The 24708-nt window shown below is 43.2% G+C and overlaps 1 protein-coding gene across 1 annotated transcript in view; it reads right to left on the minus strand.

Moving 5' to 3' along the window:
- Positions 1–24708, minus strand: part of LOC131203123 (uncharacterized) — a 42134-nt gene that overhangs the window by 5257 nt on the left and 12169 nt on the right. Inside the window, exons 3-7 of the mRNA XM_058193065.1 lie at positions 21261–21359; positions 20734–20820; positions 19220–19371; positions 7434–7722; positions 6742–6812 (exon numbers count right to left, since the gene is read on the minus strand). Of these exons, the coding sequence (XP_058049048.1) occupies positions 6742–6812; positions 7434–7722; positions 19220–19371; positions 20734–20820; positions 21261–21359 (698 nt within the window). The remainder of the gene's footprint in view (positions 1–6741; positions 6813–7433; positions 7723–19219; positions 19372–20733; positions 20821–21260; positions 21360–24708) is intronic.

The following is a 24708-nucleotide window of genomic DNA, read 5'->3' on the forward strand; positions in this document are numbered from 1 at the left end:
ACTCTGACCTCACTTAATTCACACCCTGTTTCCCCCTCCCCCCAAGGTGTGTCATCAGTCACATTCCCCAAGGAAGCCATTTTGTGGGTTGTAGACTCCTTCCCTCTAGCCACTGGGTATCCGTGGAGATGACCTTGGTAGAGAGATGTTCTGACTGAAGTGTGATTCCCTCGCTGCAGCTGCGAGGCTTGGTTCCCCATCCCCCTGCCTATGGCCGGGAATGCTTCGCGAGTTGACACCTCCTGAAGAGGGAGGAGCCAAAAGATTCCCTGTCTCCCTGCTCTGGTGAGTCAGGTGGACGTAACTTCCCGCACTAGCCACAGTCATCCCAATCTTCAAAAAAGGAGACCCCAGCTTAGTCGAAAATTACAGACCGATCTCTCTGTGCTGCATCCCCTGCAAAGTCATGGAATCAATCATCAACCAATCCATTACCTCACACTTAGAAACAAACAACCTACTCTCTAATAAACAATCTGGTTTCAGGAAAAAATTATCATGCAACTTACAACTGCTCCACTGTAAAAACATATGGACTACAAATCTTGATCAAGGCAAAACAATAGATGCAATCTACATAGACTTCTGCAAAGCTTTTGACTCAGTAGTACACGACAAACTTCTCCTAAAACTAATATCCTATGGCATCTCAGGACCCCTCCACAAATGGATATCTGCTTTTCTGTCTAACAGACAACAAGTGGTCAAAATTGGCAATGCTCTATCAAATCCTGTTCCTGTCAAGAGTGGCGTTCCTCAAGGCAGCGTTCTTGGACCAACACTCTTCATACTATACATAAATGATCTTTGTGACCATATCTCAAGTAATTGTGTTCGCTTTGCTGACAATGTTAAGTATTTAACACCACAAACAATAAATCTATCATTCAAAAAGACCTTGATCATCTAACCGCTTGGTCTAAAACTTGGCAACTCCAAATCTCAACCAGCAAATGCTCAGTCTTACATATTGGAAAAAAGAACCCAAACACTAAGTACATACTTGATGGACATTACCTTACAGATGACCCCCACCTGTTAAAGACCTTGGAGTTTTCATCTCAAATGATTTAAGTGCCAAAGCCCACTGCAACTACATAGCAAAAAAGGCTCTAAAAGTTGTAAACCTAATCTTGCGTAGCTTCTTTTCCAAAAACACTACACTACTAACCAGAGCATACAAAACATTTGCTAGACCAATTCTAGAATACAGCTCGCCTGTCTGGAACCGTCACCATATTTCTGACATCAATACAATTGAACATGTCCAGAAATATTTTACAAGAAGAGTTCTTCATTCCTCTGAAAACAACAAAATACCTTATCCCACCAGATTTGAAATCCTAGACTTAGAAAACTTGGAACTCCGTCGCCTTCGACAAGACCTAAGTTTAACTCATAGAATCATCTATTGTAATGTCCTTCCTGTTAAAGACTACTTCAGCTTTAATTGCAATAATACAAGAGCAATCAATAGATTTAAATTTAATGTTAACCGCTTTAATCTAGATTGCAGAAAATATGACTTCTGTAACAGAATCATCAGTGCTTGGAACACTTTACATGACTCTGTGGTCTCTTCCCATAATCCTAAAAGCTTTAACCAAAAACTGTCTACTATTGACCTCACCCCATTCCTAAGAGGACCATAAGGGGCGTGCATAAGAGCACAAACGTGCCTACCGTTCCTGTCCTATTGTTTTTCTTTTTCTTCTTCATATATATATATATATATATATATATATATATATATATATATATATATATATATATATATATATATATATATATATATATATATATATATATAGGTCTTTGGTTGTTCGGGTTTTCTCCCGTGTAAAATTGGAAGTGTCTTGGCGACGTTTCGACGAAGTCTCATTCGTCATCTTCAGGCTTCAGCTTCGTGCTTCTGGGAGCAATGTGTGATGTCACCACCGGACATCCACACAGGATGTCACCACCGCACATCCACCCAGAAAGCAGAAAGCCACCCAGAAAGCAGACCCAAACCCACACTGATCATGAAGCACGACCAAGGACCAGAAGCCAGACCGCAGCTGCAACATTAACCATTTCAAACCCCTTCAATCCATTCATGCAGCAGACTGACACCCACTATGAAGATGTAGTACGACCACAAAGCCAAACAACAGCTATGCAGCTCACCAGCTCAAATCCCCCTGCAGCACAGACTAGACTGAGCACAACCAAGCCCCCACCAACACAGGACACACCCCCAGCCAATCAGAGCACAGAAAAAACCCCATCCAATCAGAGCACAGCCAAGCTCCCACCCAATCAGTTCAAACCCCCACTAGCAGTTAAAAGGAAGAAACAGCTGCGATCACACATTGCTACCAGAAGCACGAAGCTGAAGCCTGAAGATGACGAATGAGACTTCGTCGAAACGTCGCCAAGACACTTCCAATTTTACACGGGAGAAAACCCGAACAACCAAAGACCTATATACAAACACCCGTGAAAACCTCAGAAAACAAATATATATATATATATATGTATGTATGTATGTATGTATGTATGTATGTATGTATGTAGGTCTTTGGTTGTTCGGGTTTTCTCCCGTGTAAAATTGGAAATGTCTTGGCAACGTTTCGACGAAGTCTCATTCGTCATCTTCAGGCTTCAGCTTCGTGCTTCTGGGAGCAATGTGTGATCGCAGCTGTTTCTTCCTTTTAATTGCTAGTGGGGGTTTGAACTGATTGGGTGGGAGCTTGGCTGTGCTCTGATTGGATGGAGGGTTTTTTTGTGCTCTGATTGGCTGGGGGTGTGTCCTGTTTGGGTGGGGGCTTGGTTGTGCTCAATTTAGTCTGTGTTGCGGGGGGATTTGAGCTGGTGACCTGCAGTGCTGTTGTTTGGCTTTGTGGTGGTGCTACATCTTCATAGTGGGTGTCAGTCTGCTGCATGTATGGATTGGAGGGGTTTGAAATGGCTAATGTTGCAGCTGCGATCTGGCTTCTGATCCTTGGTCGTGCTTCATGATCAGTGTGGGTTTGGGTCTGCTTTCTGGGTGGATGTGCGGTGGTGACATCCTGTGTGGACCTCGTGAGTGTGGGTCTGGTGTCATTCCTCGTGTTAGGGACTCGTTTGTCAATAAGGGCGGGTTTCCAAATGGCTGGTAGGCAGGAGGTATCATCTCGTTTGTTCATGCTGTGTGGGCGTTTTTCTATCTCAATGGCTTCTCTGATTATTCTGTTGTTAAAGTGTTCAGTTTTGGCGATAGTTCTGGTCTTTTTAAAGTCAATATCATGTCCTGTGACTTTAAAGTGTTGGACCAGGGAAGAAGTTGGTTCCTCTTTTTTGAATGAGTTCTTGTGTTCTTCAATGCGTGCACTTATTCTTCTGTTGGTTTGTCCAATGTATGTGGTGGGGCAGGCGGTGCATGGGATTTCATATACTCCTTGATTTTCTAACTCAATTTTGTCTTTGGGGTTTCTTAGGATGGTGGATATTTTTTGGTTTGTGCAGAATGCTGTCTTGATGTTGTGTTTGTGGAGGATCTTGCTGATTCTGTCTGTGGTGCCTTTTATATATGGGAGGAGGGCTGTGCCGTTTTCTTGTTCTTTGTCTTGGATTTTAGTGGGGGGTTCTTTTTGGATTAGCTTGGTAATCTTATTTCTTTGGAATCCATTGGATGTTAGTACGTTAGTGAGAGTGTCTAGTTCGGTTTTTAGGTGTTGTTCGTCAGCTAAGCATTTTGTTCTGGAGATGAGTGTCTTGGCTACGGAGTTGATCTGTGCTGGGTGGTGGTGTGAGAGTGCGTGCAGATAGCGGTTTGTGTGTGTTTTCTTCTGGTAGATGGTGTGTCCTAGGGAGCCATTGAGTTTCCTGTAGACTAAGACATCCAGGAAGGGAAGTTGGTTGTTAACTTCTGTTTCCATGGTGAACTGTATTTTGGGGTGTAGGCTATTGAGGTGTGTGAGGAAGGTGTCAAGTTTTTCTTTCCGTGTGGCCAGATTATGAAGGTGTCGTCTACATATCTGAGCCAGAGTTTGGGTTTGTGATCAGATTTTTCTAGAGCTTGGGTTTCAAAGTGTTCCATGTAGAGATTGGCAATGACAGGTGAGAGGGGTGATCCCATGGGTGCTCCTTCTACTTGTTTGTATTTTTGTCCATTATAGATGAAGTATGTGTTGGATAGGCAGTGGTTGGTCAGATCTAGGATGTGCTTGGGGGGGTTATATTTGTTTTGGATAGCTGTCAAGGCTTCTTTGATTGGCACTTGGGTGAAGAGGAGTATGACATCAAAACTCTTCAGTAGGTCGCTGGGGTGTAAGGTTTGTTTCTTTATGACCTCTATGAACTGGAATGAGTTTTTACGTGTGAGGTGATGGATTCTGCATAGGGCTGTAGTTGTTTGGCGAGAAATTTGGCTAGGTTTTGTAGAGGTGAGCCTATGGAGCTGACTATGGGTCTAAGTGGGGTTCCTTCTTTGTGTATCTTCGGGAGACCATAGAGCTTAGGGCATCTGGATGATTTCTCTCTGGGAATGATTCTTTGTTGGATTTCTTCGCTGATGGGGGAGTCTTTTATTTTGGATCTAGTGGTTTTTTCTAGGTAGGTGGTGGGGTCTGTGTTTAGGGGCTTGTATGCAGGGTCTTGGAGTAGGTTGGTTAATTTGGTTTGGTAGTCAGATGTGTTCATAACCACCGTGGCGTTGCCCTTATCTGCTGGTAGGATTATTATGCTGGTATCTTTTTTCAGGTTAAGTAGTGCTGTCTGTTCCTGTTTGGGTAAGTTGCTTTTGGGTGGCTTGCTGGTGCAGAGGATGTTGGAGATCTCGAGTCTGATTTTGTTAGCGTCATCGGGGTTGATTTTGGTCAGGCTGGTTTCAACTCCGCATATAATGGTTTTGGTGGGGATGTATTTGGGAGTGACTGCAAAGTTGAATCCTTTGGAAAGGACATCGGTTTCAGCTTTGGTGAGGATCCTACCTGAGATGTTATGCACTGTTTGTTTCATGTGTGGCTGTGAAGGGGGAGGGGTTTGTTTCTGGCGTTCTTGTAGTCTTTGGAGTTTGTTGGTGTGCGTGTCTGTCTTGAGGGTGGTCTGTGTTTCGGCTCTCCAGATGGCAAGTTGTTTGGATTTGTCCCAAAGTGCAGGGTGCATCTTGTTACTGAGTTTGAGGTGAAGTGTGAGGAGATCTTTGTTGATTTGATCTAGGAGGAATCTTTTTGTGTGAAGTTCATTTCTGATTAAGGCCAATTCTGTTCTTTTTAGGATGCGTTTGGTGGCTGCAGAGTTGGAGTGGAATTTCAATTGGAAGCATTTGGGGATTAAATTTTGATCTCGGCAGTTTCGTAGGAATGCGAGGTCACATAAAATGGAAGCTCTTTGGACTTCTAGTTTTTCATAGGTCCTGGTCAGATGGTGGATTTCCTCCCCGTAGAGGTGCAATATTTGTTTTCTGAGGTTTTCACGGGTGTTTGTATGTAGGTCTTTGGTTGTTCGGGTTTTCTCCCGTGTAAAATTGGAAATGTCTTGGCAACGTTTCGACGAAGTCTCATTCGTCATCTTCAGGCTTCAGCTTCGTGCTTCTGGGAGCAATGTGTGATCGCAGCTGTTTCTTCCTTTTAACTGCTAGTGGGGGTTTGAACTGATTGGGTGGGAGCTTGGCTGTGCTCTGATTGGATGGAGGTTTTTTTGTGCTCTGATTGGATGGGGGTGTGTCCTGTTTGGGTGGGGGCTTGGTTGTGCTCAATTTAGTCTGTGTTGCAGGGGGATTTGAGCTGGTGAGCTGCATAGCTGTTGTTTGGCTTTGTGGTGGTGCTACATCTTCATAGTGGGTGTCAGTCTGCTGCATGTATGGATTGGAGGGGTTTGAAATGGCTAATGTTGCAGCTGCGGTCTGGCTTCTGGTCCTCAGAAAACCTCAGAAAACAAATATATATATATGCTTATACCTCCTAATATTTACTAATATATATGTTTATATACTATATAATCTTTTTGTATGATACTTATATATATTGTTGTGACAAAATAAAATAAATAAAAATAAAAAACTGGGAAAAGACGGTCCTTCAAATAACTGGGTCCCAGGCCATGTAGGGTGTTAAAGATGGCAACCAGCATCTTGAATTGGACCTGGAAGCAAATCGGCAACCAATACAGTCCCTGCAAGAGAAGTGAATCTTAGACTCGCTAAGAACCACGTGGGCCAATGTATTTTGAACCAATCAAAGCTTCTGGATACCTTTCAAGGGCAGCCCCATGTGGAGGGCCTTGCAGTAATCAGGATGGAGGCTGCTTGTGTTCTGGGTGACTGTGAGCAGGGCTTGTTGGTCCAGGGAGCGGTGTGACTGATGGACAACCTGCAGTTGCTTAAAGGCTTCAGGTTTCTATATGCTTCAGAAGGAGTCTTTCCAGTGAAACCTGAATCATAAAGGCTGCAAAGAGCCTTGATTATTTATTCTGGGCTTTCATTCTGTACCACTAATTCAGCAAAGCACAACTTATCACATCTCAATACACTTCTTCAGATGGTATAAGATATAGTTTGTCCAAATGATAAGAACAAGTAGGAAACTGGCAGAGAAAAGGAAATGGGCAAAATTTGGTTCACACAATGGATTTATTAATGCCATTGCAGCTGGGATTGGAGATCTTATCATCAGTTTCCACCGTACATTAGCTAGTACATCCACCTGCGATTTGGCTGCATCTTACAACAAAAGTATCTTGACTCCTTGCAAGGAGCATCATGCCAACAGGCCTTACTCCTGCAGGGAGGTATGGAGACAACGCAGGTTTCTCTGCTTCCACCATTAGGCTGGCCTTTAGCCCAGAACCTGGGGGGGGGAAAAAAAAGCAATACTCATCAGTCCCCATCTAGCTCTAGATAGAGATGGAGCTAGATTTAGAGATAGAAATGTAGAGATCTAGATCCGGGTTTAGATTTGCTCTAGATCTAGATATATTTTACAAGTTCAATAAATATCCCCTTCTCCTGCAGCCAAATCACAGTCACAATGGGTTAGGATTTTCTGTCCGTATGAAATAGAAAACTTGTCACTGGCAAATTTACAGCAGGGCATTGGGGGAGGGGGTGAGTGGATATTTGAAATTCAACAGGAGGTCCATAGGGACTTCTAGTGGTCACCTGTCAGGGGAGATGCTAGGGGTTATATTTCACTTTGTCAGATCTGCGGTAGAAGTTGATCTAATAAAAGAGAATCTTTGTAGCTCAGGGTTGAAACGGTGCTCTCTGAGCTTCATTGTTTTCTTGCAAGACATTTCATTACCTAACTAGCTGACATCATCAGGGCTAGTGCCATCTGATGGTGTTACCCAGTTTGGGTAACAAAATGGCTGCAAGAAAACAGCCAAGCTCAGAAAGCACCAAAGATCTGCTCCCAAAAAGTGCGTGGCCTGCTGTAGCCTCTGGAAACCATATCACTGGATTTTATTACCAAACTTCCCAAGGGCAGGATGTATCAGCATCCGGTTAGTGGTGGGTTTGTTTACCCAATCGGCCTGGCAAAGGCATCGCTCAGGAAACAGCCCAGTTCTTTCTGGACAATGCTCGTAGAAGCAAAGGGTTGGCCAATCACGTCCTCTTGGACCCAGGCTAGATTTTTCTGGGTTGGGGCCATGGCTGGATTGATTCATGCTTCTGGGATCCAACCTCCTTTCTTTCAGCCCCATAATGATTTCCTTGCCCAGCAAGAGCCCGTTTGCTAGAGTGGTGAAAGTGCTGGCCTAGAAACCAGGAGATGGTGAGTTCTAGTCCCGTCTTAGGCATGAAAGCTGGTTGGCTGACATTGGGCCAGTCACTCTCTTCCAATGCAGCCCACCTCGCAGGGTTGTTGTGAGGAAAATAGGAAGCAGTATTAGGTAGGTCTGCCGCCTTGAATTTTTTATCAAAGTAATAAAGGTGGGATGAAAATCAAATAAATAAACTTGGATTCTGTTCCTCAACCGCCCTCATTCTGAAATGGCCCTTGGGCGCTTCTCATTCTGTTGATCGATGTGGTTTGTTAGACTTCCTGCCTTTGGGTGACCATCTGTGACTGTTCACTTGAAACTGCACTTTGCACTGCACAGACAATCGTGGTTAGCAACTCTCCTGCTCTGCTACGTACATTCCTGTTGCTTGGTTTGGGGTATCCCTCAAGCTGACCCCCATGTTAGCACTCACTTACCATGATGTATAAATCCAACAGCTGGTCTGCCAGGACTGAGGCGGGTCTTGAGGGGAGGGTGGTGGGCATAAAACTCTGATGCACAACTGTCACATAATTAGATTTTGTTTGAAAACTTACCTTTCTTTTGGAACTACTCCATTTATCCACAAGAGGCCACCGGTAACACTATTGTTCTTCATGAGTCCAAGCCAATAGTTGTGCTTTGTTTGAGTTACCATCTCATCTATAAAGCCCTTGAGGAAGGAAAATTAGATGTAGATAGATCGAGGATGGATGGATGGATGGATGGATGAAGGGAGGAGTTAGAAGGGAAGGACAGGAAAGAAAAAGGGGTGGGGGGGGGAGAGATAAAGTTTAGTGGAAATTGATAGGCTTAAGGGAGGAACATATGTGGCCCAGGATTCGTCCTGAGACCCCATTAAGGGCTGACTGAGCCTCTCCCCTTCCCAACCTTCAGGGGCTCTGATAATCTATGGCAAGGTTGTCAAACTGGATTTCTTTGAGGGCTGGATCAGCATTGTAGTTCTCCAGGGAGCACGGGGGAGAAAGATGGGATGGATGCCTCCTGCAGCACCTTGCCAGCCAAAACAGGGCACAGGGGTCCAGTGCACAGCCTCCTCTGCCCCATTTTCAGCCTGAACAGCCTCCTGCAGCACTTTGCCGGCCAAAAACCTGGCCCGTTTTAACTGGCAGAGGCAGTGCGGGTTGGTCCTTTGATATTTCCAGGCCAGCCTCACGGGCTGGATTTAAGCACCCTGCGGGCCGGATCCGGCCCTCGGGCCTTGAGTTTCCCTGATCTATGAGATAAAGCAACAGTCATTTGGTGAAAAACACTTTGTGGAACACACTCTTCCTGTGTTCTCAGATTATAACGCCAGGAATTCACAAAGGACAGAATAACAGAGTTGGAAGGGACCTTGGAGGTTTTCCAGTCCAATCCTCTGCTCAGGAAGGGAACCCTATACCCGTGACGGTGAACCTATGGCACACGTGCCACAGGTGGCACGCAGAGCCATATCAGTGGGTGCGCGAGCTCAGCTTCCCTGCTCCTGACACGCGATGGCCCGGTAGGCCCATTTTTCTTTCTCACCTGGCTCCAGGGCCTCTCTAGGAGTCTGGGGAGGACGAAAACAGCCTTTCCCACCTACCCCCCGGAGGTCCTCCAGAGCAGGGGTGAAATCTAAAAATTTTCCCTACCAGTTCTGTGGGCGTGGCTTAATTGGTGGTCGTGGCTTGGTGGTCATGGCCAATTAATAATAATAATAATAATAATAATAATAATAATAATAATAATAATAATAATATTTTAATTTGTATACCGCCCTTCTCCCGAAGGACTCAGGGCGGTTTACAGCCAAAATAAAATGACAATCAAAATACATACAATACTACTGAAAACAAACATTAAAAAACTTATTAAATTTGGCCCAGTTTTAAAATACATTCAAACCCTATGAAACTAATAAAAAATTTTAAATCCATAAAATCTGCACTGATTGGAATATTTTTAAAGATACCTCTGCAGACCTGGATGAACTCACAGATACTGTAACATCATATGTCAGCTTCTGTGAAGACCTATGTGTACCTACAAGGAACTTGCGAATACACAGTAACAACAAACCTTGGTGCTGTGGGCCAGATTCTCAGGAAATGGCCCAAGCTCTGTCAGGAACCTCTCTGGTTCCGTCTCCCTGCGGTGTTGAGTAGCGGTCCGAAAGTCCAGACGAAGAAGAGAATGATCTGACCATGACAAAGGATCAACGACTAAATCATTTAGTATCAGATCATTCAACCACTGGCCTGAGACAAAAATCAGATCTAGTGTGCCTTCCCCGATGTGAGTAGGGCCGTCCATTAATTGAGTCAGGTCCATGGCCGTCATGGAAGCCATGAACTCCCGGGCCGTCGAGGATGCCACGCCAGCCAATGGCAAATTGAAATCCCTCATGACCAACAGTCTAAAGGTTTCAACTGCCAACCCGGCAAGCATCTCCAACAGCTCGGGCAGGGCTGTTGTCACGCAGCAAGGAGCCAGGTATGTGATCAACAAGCCCACCTGAGTTTTACGACCCCACTTCACATAGAGGGATTCACAACCAGCTATCTGAAGCACAGTGGTCTCCCTTGGTTCCAGGCTTTTCTTGATAATGACCGCCACCCCCCCACCCCTACCTTGGGCCCTCGGCTGATGGAATGCTCGGAAACCTGGTGGGCTCATCTCAACTAGGGGGACCCCCCCTTCCATGCCCAACCAGGTCTCCGTAATGCCCATAATGTCCATGGTCCCCTCCTGAATTAGATCTAAAATCAGGGGGGCTTTGTTCACCACGGACCTTGCATTGCATAACATCAGCCGGAGGCCCAAGTCCTGAGTACTCTGGCCACTCGGGGAACGGGAAAAGTCTGAGTGGCCGGAGCGCGCGATCGCTCTTAAAAAGCGAGGGCGCACCCCCAAAACATCATAAGTATATCAAACAATAAGAGGTACCAAAAACCAACTTTCACACTTTACACACACACACCACAACACAACTGACTCACACACAATGTAAAAGCAGCTGCTCTTCACCCAAAATGGCCCCTGCAACAAGCAGGAACCTCACACAGCCACAAAAAGCTCAAAAACCAACTTTCACACTTTACACACACACAACACAACACAACTGACTCACACACACACAAAATGCCACAGAGAGCTTTGTGAGATTTTGTGTGTTTGTGTAGTTAGAGTGAAACACTACAGAAACACACCAAATCTCAGAAAGCTGCACAAATATTTTATTTTATTATTTTATTTTATTTATATTTATATTTTTTAGATCAGGGGTCTCCAACCTTAGTAATTTTAAGGTTTGTGGACTTCAGAGTTCTTCAGCCAGCAAAGCAGGCAGATTCAGTTGCTGACTGAGGAGATGGATTAGCCAGCAACTGAATCTGCCTGCCTGCTGAAACTGCTCCTTTCCGGCTGGGAAAGCCCTGTTTTACATCAGTAATTAGGTAAGTGCCTTATCACAGCCCAGAACCTCTTAAAAAGAGGTTTTATACAAGCTCTTTGGCCAAAGAGTTTGTAGAAAACATGATTTTTAAGTTCTGGTGATGAGGAACTCAGCTGGGATCACCAGAGGAGCCTTTTAAAACCTTTTTTTTTTTCAACCTCCCTCCCTCCCTCCCTCCTTCCTTCCTTCCTTCCTTCCTTCCTTCCTTCCTTCCTTCCTTCCTTCCTTCCTTCCTTCCTTCCTTCCTTCCTTCCTTCCTTCTTTCTTTCTTTCTTTCTTTCTTTCTTTCTTTCTTTTTTTCTTTCTTTCTTTCTCTTCCTTCCTTTCCTTCCCATCACCTCTCTCTCTTCCTTTCTCTTAATCTCCCTTTCTCCTCCCTCCCTCCCTCCCTCCCTTCTTCCTCCTTTCCCTTTCTCCTCCACCCCCCCCCCAATATTTTCTTTTGTTCTGCACAATAAGCAACACAGCTTCCCCTTTTCTGTGCACCCTGGGAGGAAGGAGCATGCTCTTCTCATCCATCCTTTCAAAAGAAAATTTCATCTAAGTCAAGCAGGAGAGGAGAAGAGGATATATAGTTATTACATACTTATGATTATATATATATATGCTTATATATTGTATAGTTATTTCATGCTTATGCTTATATATAATGTTGTGACAAATAAATAAAAAAAAGGGGAGAGGAAGAGAAACATGTTAAAAACAAGAAAAAAGCCAAGGAAACTATTGGTCCATTAATGGGAGAAAGTGGCAAGAAGGTGATAAGCAACAGGGAGAAAGCAGAACTATTTAACTTGTTTTTTGTGTCTGTCTTTACACAAAAGGAAAAAACAGCACCACAAAAAAAGATTAGGAACACAAGTTAAAATAGGAAAGAAAATGGTAAGTGAACACCTGTCTACCCTAAAGGTAAAGGTAAAGGTTCCCTTTGCACATATGTGCTAGTCGTTCCTGACTCTAGGGGGCGGTGCTCATCTCCGTTTCAAAGCCAAAGAGCCAGCACTATCCGAAGACATCTCCATGGTCATGTGGCCGGCATGACTAAATGCCAAAGGAGGACGGAATGCTGTTACCTTCCCCCCCAAAGGTGGTCCCTATTTTTCTACTTGCATTTTTTACATGGTTTTGAACTGCTAGATTGGCAGAAGCTGGGACAACTAACAGGAGCTCACCCCGTTATGTGTCACTAGGGATTCGAACTGCTGAACTATCGACCTTTCGATTGACAAGCTCAGCATCTTAGCCACTGAGCCACCACATCCTCTGTCTACCCTCGACGAGTTCAAATCACTAGGACTAAATGGATTACACCCCAAAGTTCTGAAGGAACTTGCAGACGAGTTCTCAGAAACACTGAACTATATCTTTCAAAGATCCTGGAGCACTGGGGAACTGCCAGAGGACTGGAAAAGAGCTGATGTAGTTCCCATCTTCAAAAAAGGGAAAAAAATAGAACCAGGAAACTACAGACCTATCAGCCTGACCTCAATACCAGGGAAGTTTCTGGAAAAGATAATCAAGCAATGAATCAGTGAACATCTAGAAACAAACAAAGTAATAACCAGAAGCCAACATGTGTTTGTTAAAAACAGATCATGCCAGAATAACCTTATTGCATTCTTTGACAAAGTGACAAAATTAGTGGACCAGAGGAATACTGTCGATATAATTTACTTGAATTTCAGTAAGGCATTTGAAAAAGTAGACCATAACCTACTAGATAGAATAGAAAAATGTGGGTTAGACAGCATCACCACCAGATGGATTCATAACTGGCTGACCAACCACACTCAACACATAGTCGTCAATGGAACTGCATCTACATGGAGGGAAGCGTGCAGTGGGGTATCCCAAGGCTCTGTTTTAGGCCCATCAGTGAACATCTAGAAACATACATCTTCAACATCTTTATCAATGATTTGAACAAGGAGATAGATGGAGAACTCATCAAATCTGCAGATGACAGCAAGCTACCAAAATACGTTCAGCATGTCAATTGTCCCACCAGAGGCAAGAATACTTTAGACCATTGCTACACAACACTAAAAGATGCTTATTGGTCTGTACCATGAGCAGCTGTAGGACACGCTGATCATTGCATGATTCACCTTGTACCTGCTTACAGGCAAAGACGTAAAACCACAAAACCAACAATTAAATCAATGAAGACCTGGACTGAGGAGGCAAAATTAAAGCTACAGGCCTGTTTTGACTGCACTGATTGGAATATTTTTGAAGATATCTCTGCAGACCTGGATGAACTCACAGATACTGTAACATCATATGTCAGCTTCTGTGAAGACCTATGTGTACTGATAAGGAACTTGCAAATATACAGTAACAACAAACCTTGGTTCACACCTAAACTTAAGCAGCTACGTCATTCCAAAGAGGAAGCCTACAGAAAAGGTGATAAAATGCTGTACAATCAGGCCAGAAATGCTGTACAATCAGGCCAGAAATATACTAACAAGGGAGATCAGAGCAGCAAAAAGAAGCTACTCTGAAAAGAATCAGTTCTCAACAAATGAACCAGCAAACATGTGGAAAACTCTTAAAAATATTACCGGCTACGGCAAACCTCCTTCCCAGGCTGAAGGTAATCAACAACTGGCAGATGACCTGAATGAGTTTTACCGCAGGTTTGAAAGGAAACTACAGTCACCTATCTCCACAACCCCCATCTCAGACACACCAACGCCAAGCCTCCTACAACTGACCCCATCCCATTGGGTTCACAACCCCTAGTGATCTCAGAAAAGGAAGTGCAGGACCTATTTCACAGACAAAAGCCAGGAAAAGCTCCAGGCCCAGACAAGATAACTCCTTGCTTAAAAGTTTGTGCTGACCAATTGGCCCCCATCTTCACCCATATCTTCAAAAAATCACAAGAGATGTGCTATGCTCCTTCTTGCTTCAAATGCTCTACCATCATCCCAGTGCCGAAGAAGCCCACCATCAAGGAACTGAATGACTACAGACCAGTTGCGTTAACATCTGTAGTCATGAAACCTTTGAAAGGCTAGTGCTGTCCCACTTGAAAACCATCACGGATCCGCTGTTAGACCCCTTGCAATTTGCATACCAAGCAAATAGATCAACAGATGATGCTGTTAATATGGCTCTGCACTACATCCTACAACATCTTGAATCACCAAAGACCTATGCAAGGGTCCTCTTTGTAGACTTTAGTTCAGCATTCAATACCATCATCCCAGACACTCTTCTAACTAAGCTAAACCAGTACAGGTACCTGAACAGACTTGTAAGTGGATCACAAGCTTCCTAACAAATAGGAAGCAGCAGGTGAAGCTAAGCAGAATCACATCAGATATCTGTACAACTAGCACAGGGGCCCCCCAAGGCTGTGTGCTCTCCCCACTTCTCTTCTCTCTGTATACCAATGACTGCATCTTCAACGATCCATCTCTTCAACTACTTAAGTTCGCAGATGACACAACAGTGATTGGTCTCATTCGAGACAATGATGAATCTGCATATAGATGAGAGGTTGAACGACTAGCCTTATGGTGCGACCGAAACAATCTGGAACTGAACACACTCAAAACCACCGTAGAAATGGTGGTAGACTTTAGGAGAAACCCTCCTATACTTCCACCTCTCCCAATACTAGACAACACAGTATCAACAGTAGAAAGCTTCAAATTTCTAGGTTCTACCATATCGCAAGATCTAAAATGGACAGCTAATATCAAAAACATCATCAAAAAAGGACAGCAAAGAATGTTCTTTCTGCGCCAACTCAGAAAGCTCAAACTGCCCAAGGAGTTGCTGATCCAGTTCTACAGAGGAATTATTGAGTCTGTCATTTGCACCTCTATAACTGTCTGGTTCGGTTTTGCAACCCAACAAGAAAGACACAGACTTCAGAGGATAATTAGAACTGCAGAAAAAATAATTGCTACCAACCTGCCTTCCATTGAGGACCTGTATACTGCACGAATCAAGAAGAGGGCCGTGAAAATATTTGCAGATCCCTCGCATCCTGGACATAAACTGTTTCAACTCCTACCCTCAAAACGATGCTATAGAGCACTGCACACCAGAACAACTAGACACAAGAACAGTTTTTTCCCGTAGGCCATCACTCTGCTAAACAAATAATTCCCTCAACACTGTCAAACTATTTACTAAATCTGCACTACTATTAATCTTCTCATCGTTGCCATAACCCATCTCCTTCCACTTATGACTGTTTGACTGTAACTTTGTTGCTGGTAATCCTTATGATCTATATTGATATTGATTGTTTCCTGATTGCTTATTTGTAGCCTATGACTACCATTAAGTGTTATATCATTAAGTGTTAAATTTGTACCCTATGACTATCATTAGGTATTTTAAGTGTTGTACCTTGAGGAAGGTATCTTTTCTTTTATGTACACCGAAAGCGTATGCACAAAGACAAATTCCTTGTGTGTCCAATCACACTTGGCCAATTAAAAAAAAATTCTATTCTATTCTAGCAGGAATAGCCAACACTCCAGAAGATAGGCTCAAGCTACAGAAGGATCTTGACAGACTTGAACATTGGGCGCTATCTAACAAAATGAAATTCAACAGTGAAAAAAGTAAGGCTCTACGTTTAGTCAAGAAAAACAAAATCCACAGGTACAGTATATGTGGTACGTTGCTCAATAGTAGTAACTGAGAGGGATCTTGGAGTCCTAGTGGACAATCATTTAAATATGAACCAGAAGTGTGACTAGCTGCCAAAAAAGCCAACACAGTTCTGGGCTGCATAAACAGAGGGATAGAATCAAGATCACATGAAGTGTTAATACCACTTTATAAGGCCTTGGTAAGGCCACACTTGGAATACTGCATTCAGTTTTGGTCACCACGATGTAAAAAATATGTAGAGACTCTAGAAAGAGTGCAGAGAAAAGCAACAAAGATGATTAGGGGCCTGGAGGCTAAAACATAAAGAACAGATGCAGGAACTGGTTATGTCTAGTTTAATGAAAAGAAAGACTAGGGGAGACAGGATAGCAGTGTTCCAATATTTCAAGGGCTGCCACAGAGAAGAGGGAGTCAACCAGGGATGAAATCAGGGGGGAAATGCTCCTGGATTGGACCGACTCGCGCGATCCGGTAGCGATGGCGGCTGCTGGTTCGGAGGACCGGTAGCAAAAATCCCTGGCCCCGCCCCCCCCCACCTCTGCTGAGCCACACCATCTGCAGAGGTTGGTTTTTTTACTTTTAAAAGCTGGTTTTGCTTCAGCCGAAACAGGCCTTTAAAAGTAAAAAAAAGCCTTTGAGGATCCCACCCCTCAGCTGAGATCGGCAGAGCCTTTAAACTTAAAAAAACAATAAAAATTAAAGGCTACTCTGGGGATCTGACCTGAGTTCCTCATCAGCAGAACCTTAAAAAACATGTTTTCTGTAGAAGACACTTACCTGATTACTGATCGACCTCATGGCTTTTTTCACAGCCGGAAAGCCCCAAGTTACATTTTCAGTACCAGACAGAACTAATCTAACTTAGCTAATATATTTCATCACTGAGTGATTAATGCTGGCTGGCTTTCCTAGCTGAGGAATTCTGGGAATTGAAGTCCACAAACCTTAATAATAAAATAAAATATTTGTGCAGCTTTCTGAGATTTGCTGTGTTTCTGTAGTGTTTCACTCTAACTACACAAACACAAAAAATCTCAGAAAGCTGTATGTGGTATTGTGTGTGTGTATGTATCAGTTGTGTTGTGTGTGTGTAAAGTGTGAAAGTCAGTTTTTGAGCTTTTTGTGGCTATGTGAAGTGCGAAGTGCAGCTGCTTTTGCATTTGTGAGTCAGTTGTGTTGTGTTATGTTGTGTGTGTGTAAAGTGTAAAGTGTGAAAGCCTTCGATCCTTTATAAGGTAGGTAAAATGAGGACCCAATTGTTGGGGGCAATAAAAGTTGACTTTGTATATAATATACAAATGGATGAAGACTATTGCTTAACACAATGTAAGCCGCCCTGAGTCTTCGGAGAAGGGTGGGATATAAATTCAAAAAAAAAAAGCTGGTTTTTGAGCTTTTTGTGGCTATGTGAAGTGTGAAGTGCAGCTGCTTTTACATTGTGTGTGAGTCAGTTGTGTTGTGTGTGTGTAAAGTGTGAAAGTTGGTTTTTGGTACCTCTTATTGTTTTTTTATACTTTATTATTTTTATTATTTATTGTTATTGGCCACACCCACTCAGCCATCTGACCACCAAGCCACACCCACCAATTAAGCCACGCCCACAGAACCAGTAGGGGAAATTTTTAGATTTCACCCCTGGGTGAAATCCTTCTGGTTCAGACCAGTTCGGGTGAATCATTAGGGACGATTGGCATTGGTTCACTGAACCGGTAGCAATCATACCTGGTGGCTCTGCCCATGCTCACCTGGTCACCCAGTCACCCGCGTGCCCACTCACTGCTTCTAGCTCACTCACCGCTTCTTCCAGCTCACTCACTATTTCCCACCACTTGGCTTGGCACTTCAGGCCCACCTATCCCACCCCCAGCCTATATATGTTCCCTTTTGCCATGCGCTTCTTTTATTCTTATTTAAGTATTAAATGGTTAAATTTGTATGTCATGGTATATCTTCTTTTTGTAGGTCATTATTATCATTGTTGCAAAGAAGTGACGTTGAAGACAACATTTTTATTGCTCTTATGTACCGTATATACTCGAGTATAAGCCGAGTTTTTCAGCACGTTTTTTGTGCTGAAAAACGTCCCCTCGGCTTATACTCGAGTATATACAGCTTATACTCGAGTTTTTTTTTTTCTTCTTTTTTTCACATTATACCGGATGGTGCAAACTTGGCGGGCTTTTGCATTAGCGCGGGGAAGCCCTGCCGGTGCAGTGAGAGGGCGGGGCGGGGGAGCCGCCAGCCTTCTCGGCTGAGGGAGGGAGGCTTTCCCTGACCGGTAGCTGCCTCATTTCCCTCCCTCGGCTTATACTCGAGTCCCCAGTTTACCCCAGTTTTTGGGGGTAAAATTGGGGACCTCGGCTTATACTCGGATCGGCTTATATTCGAGTATATACGGTAAGTATTTGTGTGCTTCTTATTGTTTTGTGTACTTTGTTTATTCTTATTTAAGTATTAATTGCACGAAATAGTTGGTATATTTTCTTTTTGTAGGTCATAAGGGCAAAGAAGTAATAATAATAATAATAACAACAGAGTTGGAAGGGACCTTGGAGGCTTTCTAGTCCAACCCCCTGCCCAGACAGGAAACCCTACACCATCTCAGACAGATGGTTATCTTGGTGATAACCATCTGTCTGTGACGGCCACACTCACCCAGTCACATGACCACCAAGCCATGACCACCGAGCCACATGACCACCAAGCACGCACACTGAGTCACATGACCACCAAGCCACATCCACCGAGTCACATGGCCACAAAGCCATGCCCCCAGAACCAGTAGGGAAAATTTTTAGATTTCACCACTGGAGTCAACCTATTCTTCAAAACATCTGAGGGCAGGAGAAGAAGGAATGGGTGGAAACTAATCAAGGTGAAAAGCAACTTTTAGAAATTTCCTGACAGTTAGAACAACTAATCAGTGGAACAACTTGCCTCCAGAATTTGTGGATGCTCTAACACTGGAAGGTTTTAAGAAAAGATTGGATAACCACTTGTCTGAAGTGGTGTAGGGTTTCCTGCCTAAGCAGGGGGTTGGACTAGAAGACCTCCAAGGTCCCTTCTAACTCTGTTATTCTGTTCTGTTCTAAACAATAAATAACACAAAAGCAGTTTGTCTCTCTTTTTCGCTTCCCAGCAAATTCCCTGCCTTCTTCCCTCTTGGATCCTAACCAGGCCTGATCAAGGATACCCCCTGCCCACTTTCTCTCTTGCCCTCATCACTCTGCCTGCCAACACAGAGAAGCGGCTCCAGAAAGATTCAGCATCTATTCCTCCCTCCTGTGTTAGGAATCCAGGCAGCTTCCTAGTTGCACCCATTTTCAAGCACCATTTTGGAAAAATAATTGAGACGTTTTCGTGAAACACCCGGTTTAGAAAAATGGTGACACATCTGCCTGTACTCACTTGTTCTTCACCATATTTACAAGTAACCAAATCTGCAGTATGCCGTGCTAAACAGTCATCACGAGCAGCGAACCAAGTTTTCCGTACTTGAGAAAAGTAATAGAGATTTTTTTCAAAAGCTACCCAGCCGGGTAGTAGTTCAGTAAGAATTTCTTTGAACCCATAGAGAAAACAAAAAGACTGCATCAAAAATCTTATCATATTCTAATTTTTAAAATTAATTCAACATTCAAAGTTGATTGTATACTTCTGTTGGAGTACAGTGCTCTTCCTAAAATTTCAGGAGGTATTTTTCAGGAAGTACAGTTTTCTGTAATTTTTATTTATTAAATTTATTTGATATCCATCTTGTGGCTGAAGGTGACTCTGAGTGGCTAGATGTTTCATTGTTCTTCCATGGCACTTTTGGGTTATTTTTAAAAAAATATTTTAAATAATAATAAAACAACAACTGCAGCACCTCCTGAATACCATTGGCATTGACAAAATGGCCATCGGTCAATTGCAAAAAGCAGCTTGACTCGGAACAGCTTACATCCTGCGCTGATTTCTTTCACACCATCAAACAAGCACATCTGCCTATCCCAAGTCTTTGGGAAGAACTCAGCAGGAGGATAAAAATGCCAAATCGAATCTGAACATCTGGCTGTGCAATAAACCAATAATAATAATATTTTGTTTTCTTTTCCTGAGGAATCCTTCAGGATTAATGAATATTTGCAAATGCTACTTTTGTTCATTCCATTTTTTAACAAAATGTTTAAATTTAGGGGTTACTTTTATGGGAAAGTCAGATATTTAAGACTCTCATGATAATGTGGTCTTCATCAACTAATGTCTCGGAATAAAAACTAAACCCAATACAGCTAGTCCTCGACTTATAACAGTTCATTTAGTGACCATTCAAAGTCACAACAGCACTGAAAAAGTGACTTATGACCATTTTTCACACTTATGACCGTAGCAGCATCCCCATGATCATGCAATTTACATTCAGATGCTTGATAACTGGTTCATATTTATGACAGTTGTAGTGCCTCAGGATCATGTGATCACTTTTTGCAATCTTCTGACAAGCAAAGTCAATGGGGAAGCCAGATTCCCTTAAGAACCATGTTACTAACTTAACAACTGCAGTGATGCACTCAAGAAATGTGGCAAGAAAAGGGGGCAAAGCTCACTGAACAAATTTCTCACTTAGCAACATAAATTTTGGGCTCAGTGGTGGTCATAAGTCAAGGACTACCTGTATGTATTATTGCAGGCTCAATAGAAGAGTTAGTATTTGGCATTCTTGAATGTTGCTGTCTTGGTAATTATATCCCAGAGGTTTAGACTAATATCTGTGCAAAAGGAACTGTGGGTATAGAGACAAAACCTACTAGCTATTTGGAAGCATCAGGTATCATAAACTTTGGTTGGGTATTTGAAATTAAAGATTATAGACCACTTTGAGATTGCAGGAATACTTTCCGATTCCTTATTCTACAGGATTGCAGACTTGATTGACTTACTCAGTTCCTTTTCTAGCTCTTCGTTCTTTTCGGTCCAGTTCAACAGTTGCAACGTAAGGAGATGAACCGCAGCGAGAACTTCCATGTCTAAAAACATGCAACAATTCAAGTCAAGAGATGTGAAGTAAAAATCTACAATAAGTATCAAATCATATCCCAATTCTTGTAGATTTGGGGAGACTAGGAGACCATGAGAGAAGAAGATGAAATCCTGGAAGATTTTGAATGACTGACAGTTAACATACATGAGATCTGCAAAGTCCTCGTCCATAATTATGTGTATGAATTTAGACCTTTGAGGATGACCTCAGAAAACACTGAATTTATTACGTTGGCAGCTCATACAACGGAGGGACCGTGTTTCCGTGAATTCTTGCCTCAGGGCCATGTGCAACAAGATGTTGCTTTGCTAGGAAATCTCTCAACTGGACATAACCTAGTTGCACCTTCTCCAGCCTGATCTTAAAAGCTGCCACAGTTGTATTGCAATCCAGCAGCTGTTTCTGAGCTGCTGGCTCCTTGCTTACCAGTTTTGCCTTGTAAACTTGGATCATATTCCAAAGCAAATTGTCGAATTGAAGCCACTGCCAGTTTAAGGTCCCGACCCTTATTCAATTCAGCTTTGTCTGTAGCAGAGAAAGAAGAGGAAGTCGGCTGTTAAGCTCCCATCCCAATGGTTATAATTGAATATACCATTATTTTGATTATTGTTATTATCTGTGACAGCCTGGTAGTCAACGCCCCACAGTATGCCCTGCAGAATAGGTTGGCTCTCGACATGTGCAGCACTTTCCCGCCATTGGGCTTTTTCCAAAGGTATAAAGAAAAAAACCTCTTGAAGAGAATAATTCTGTGGACTTGCCCCATCATTGCCCAATGTCGGTTTGGTTAATTATTACAGGTAGTCTTTGACTTACAGTTAAAACAATTAATCAGTGGAATGACTTTCTTCCAGAAGTTGTGAATGCTCCAACACCGGAAGTTTCTAAGGAGAGATTGGACAACCATTTGCCTGAAATGGTATAGGGTTTCCTGATTGAAGTGAGGGGTTTGATTAGAAGACCTCCAAGGACCCTCCCTTTCAACTCTGTTGTTCTGTTATATACTTTCTGTTATGACCACAACTGAGCCCAAAATTTCGGTTGCTAAGTGAACCATTTGTTGTCAGTTTTGCCCCATTTTACAACTTTTCTTGCCACAGCTATTAAGTGAATCACTGAAGTTGTTAAGTTAGTAACACGGTTGTTGAATGAATCTGGCTTCTCCATCGACTTGATCAGAAGGTTAGAAAAGGTAATCACATGACCCTGGACACTGCAACTGTCATAAATATGAGCCATTTGCCAAGCATTTTGATCACGTAACCATGAGGAAGCTGCAGTGGTCATAAGTGTGAAGGTGTGCTGTTGTAACTTCAAACAGTCACTAAATGAACTGTTGTAAGTCGAGGACACCTGCATTTTATCTAATACATTTGCATCCAACATTCAGGGTGGTCTACAACTCTTGAAAAGTCAAATGGTGGAACACAAGAATAAAAGTAGCACAATTCAAACCCAGTGCCAAAGGTGCGTTTTCCACCTGGAAAGTCCAGGAAACTGGACTTTCTTGGTGTTTTCTTTGAAAGCATTTATGTTTCAGCTCTCAAAATTGGGTCCCTGGCATCGCAGATTGGTTAGTGGCCCCACACTTCTGCAGAATCGTTTGCAAAAGTGAAACCAGCAAACATAAATTCATATCCACAATAAACTCACTCGCCAAAAGCAGTACTAACCATAAGAAACTTCATTCATGGCCTGACCTGTCTGTACTACAACGTGCCCACACCCACAAGCTCCGCTCGCAGCTGAAAAGATGCCAGGACCAAGGAGAGACCAACTTATACATCGACTACTGCACTGCCTATATGAAACGCGAGACCAGCATCCCGCGTCCCAACAACCAGCCCCACAACAACCAAAACTAGGCATGAACGCCCCCAACTTCTTCCAAGTCTACCACTGCGGACCTTAAATGCAAGCTAGTAAACGCAAGAAGCCTCACAAACAAAACGTCTGCATTTCTCCTCTTACTAAATGCGGCCCTTTTCGATCTTATCTTTGTCTGTGAGACGTGGTTGAATGCAGGGTGAAATGATCCCGGTTCGGACTAGGTCAGCCAACCCGGTAGCGATAATGGCGGGTGGTTCAGAGAACCGGTAGCAAAGAGCCCTGGGGACCCCCTGCCCATGCCCATCCAATGGCCCAGTCATCCCCTCGCCCGCTTGCTGCTGCTTTTAAAAAAATGCTTTGACAAGGTTAAAAAAAAGGCTCTGACCATCACAGCTGAGTCGTGTGATCATCAGAGCTTTTTTTTTTTACTTTTAAAGGCATTTTTTACAACCTATTCAGCTGACTAGATCAGTGGTTCCCAACCTTTTCTTGTTTGAGGCACCCTTGGAAAGCCTTTCAAAAGTTCCCGGCACCCTTATAAGGAAATAGATATTTAAAATCTCCGTAGCTCAAAAGTTCCCGGCACCCTCAAAAGATCTCACGGCACCCCTTAGTGCCGCGGCACACTGGTTGGGAACCACTGGACTAGATTGTTAAAAAAAGCTATTAAAAGGTTTAAAAAAGGCTCTGATCATCACGGCTGAGCCGCGCAATCATCAGAGCCTTTTATTTTTAAAAGCCTTTTTTTACAAGCTTTTAAAAGTTAAAAAAAAGGATCGTGCGCCACAGCTGATCACACCCCCACACACACTGTTCTACTTACCCCATGCCTCCTTTTGGCTTTTGGTGTGTGGTACGCACTGCACATGTGTGCACCCAGCAGGCATGCGCAGCCAGGGAACCGGTAGTAAACTGGGTCAGATTTCACCACTGGTTGAATGTATCCTTTCCAGACTCTATTACCACAGTACGTGACTATCAAGTTTTCTGATCTGACTGTGAAAACCGTAGAGGGGGTGGTGTTGCTATTTTCTATAAAAAGTCCCTAGATCTGAAAAAGATTAAAGTTTCACAAGAGCTTGCTCTTCCTGAGACCATTGTCTGCAAACTGTCCCTAAATACCACAGTTCGCTTCTTACTATGTTACAGAACCCCTGATTAGGACCTTGATCATACAAAAAAGTTAACTGCTTTGCTAACATGGGCAGCTCCCTGCCCGTACCCCCTTATCTTTCTTGGTGACCTCAATTTACCTCTTATCAATTGGACCCTGAACGAATGCACAACTGAAACCTATACATGCAATCCTGTACAATACAGTTACAACTCTGGGGCTGGATCAATTGGTAATGAACAACACTAGGCTCAACAACTGCCAAGATCTTATCTTCTGCAATAGTTTAAACTCAATTTATGGTCTACAAGTTAAAGCACCTTTTTCCAACAGTGACCACAGCATGATTGATTTTCGTTTCAATTTACGTCCTTGCAAAGAGGGTCATAATGATGGGACACCAAATTATAACTTTAAAAAAGCCAACTATGATCTCATAGCTGCCGACCTCACATCTCTTGATTGGTACCTTCTGTTCACTGATTGTAATACTGCAGAAGACCATTATAACACTTTTTTGCTTGAAGTCGATAGAGTCATCAAACTACATGTACCATTAATAACACCCAAAGCCAAAAAGAAACAACCAATTACCCATAACAATAAGAAAGCTTCAATCAGGACTTCCGGTATGGCTCCGCTTCGTGGAGAGCAGCTATGATTTAGCTGCTAACTCCCTAGTCAGTAGAGCTGTCAGGACATCGTAAATCTGGGTCCGACAGCTTGGAATTCTCTCCTTCGGGCAAAGAAGGAAAGTTGAGCATTCAGGTTTGAAGTTGAGACACCCTAATAAGGGAGTTCTCCTTCTATAGCCTGATAAGCTCCTGGCTGGGCGAGGCTTCTGCCTTTATGGCGGACAAACGAAGCGTCCAATTTCCACGGCTGGAGTTGATTTATGATGGACTGTAACGTGGACGGAGCAGAAACTGG

This window comes from Ahaetulla prasina, chromosome 8, assembly GCF_028640845.1.
Source record: "Ahaetulla prasina isolate Xishuangbanna chromosome 8, ASM2864084v1, whole genome shotgun sequence".
Lineage (NCBI taxonomy): Eukaryota > Metazoa > Chordata > Lepidosauria > Squamata > Colubridae > Ahaetulla > Ahaetulla prasina.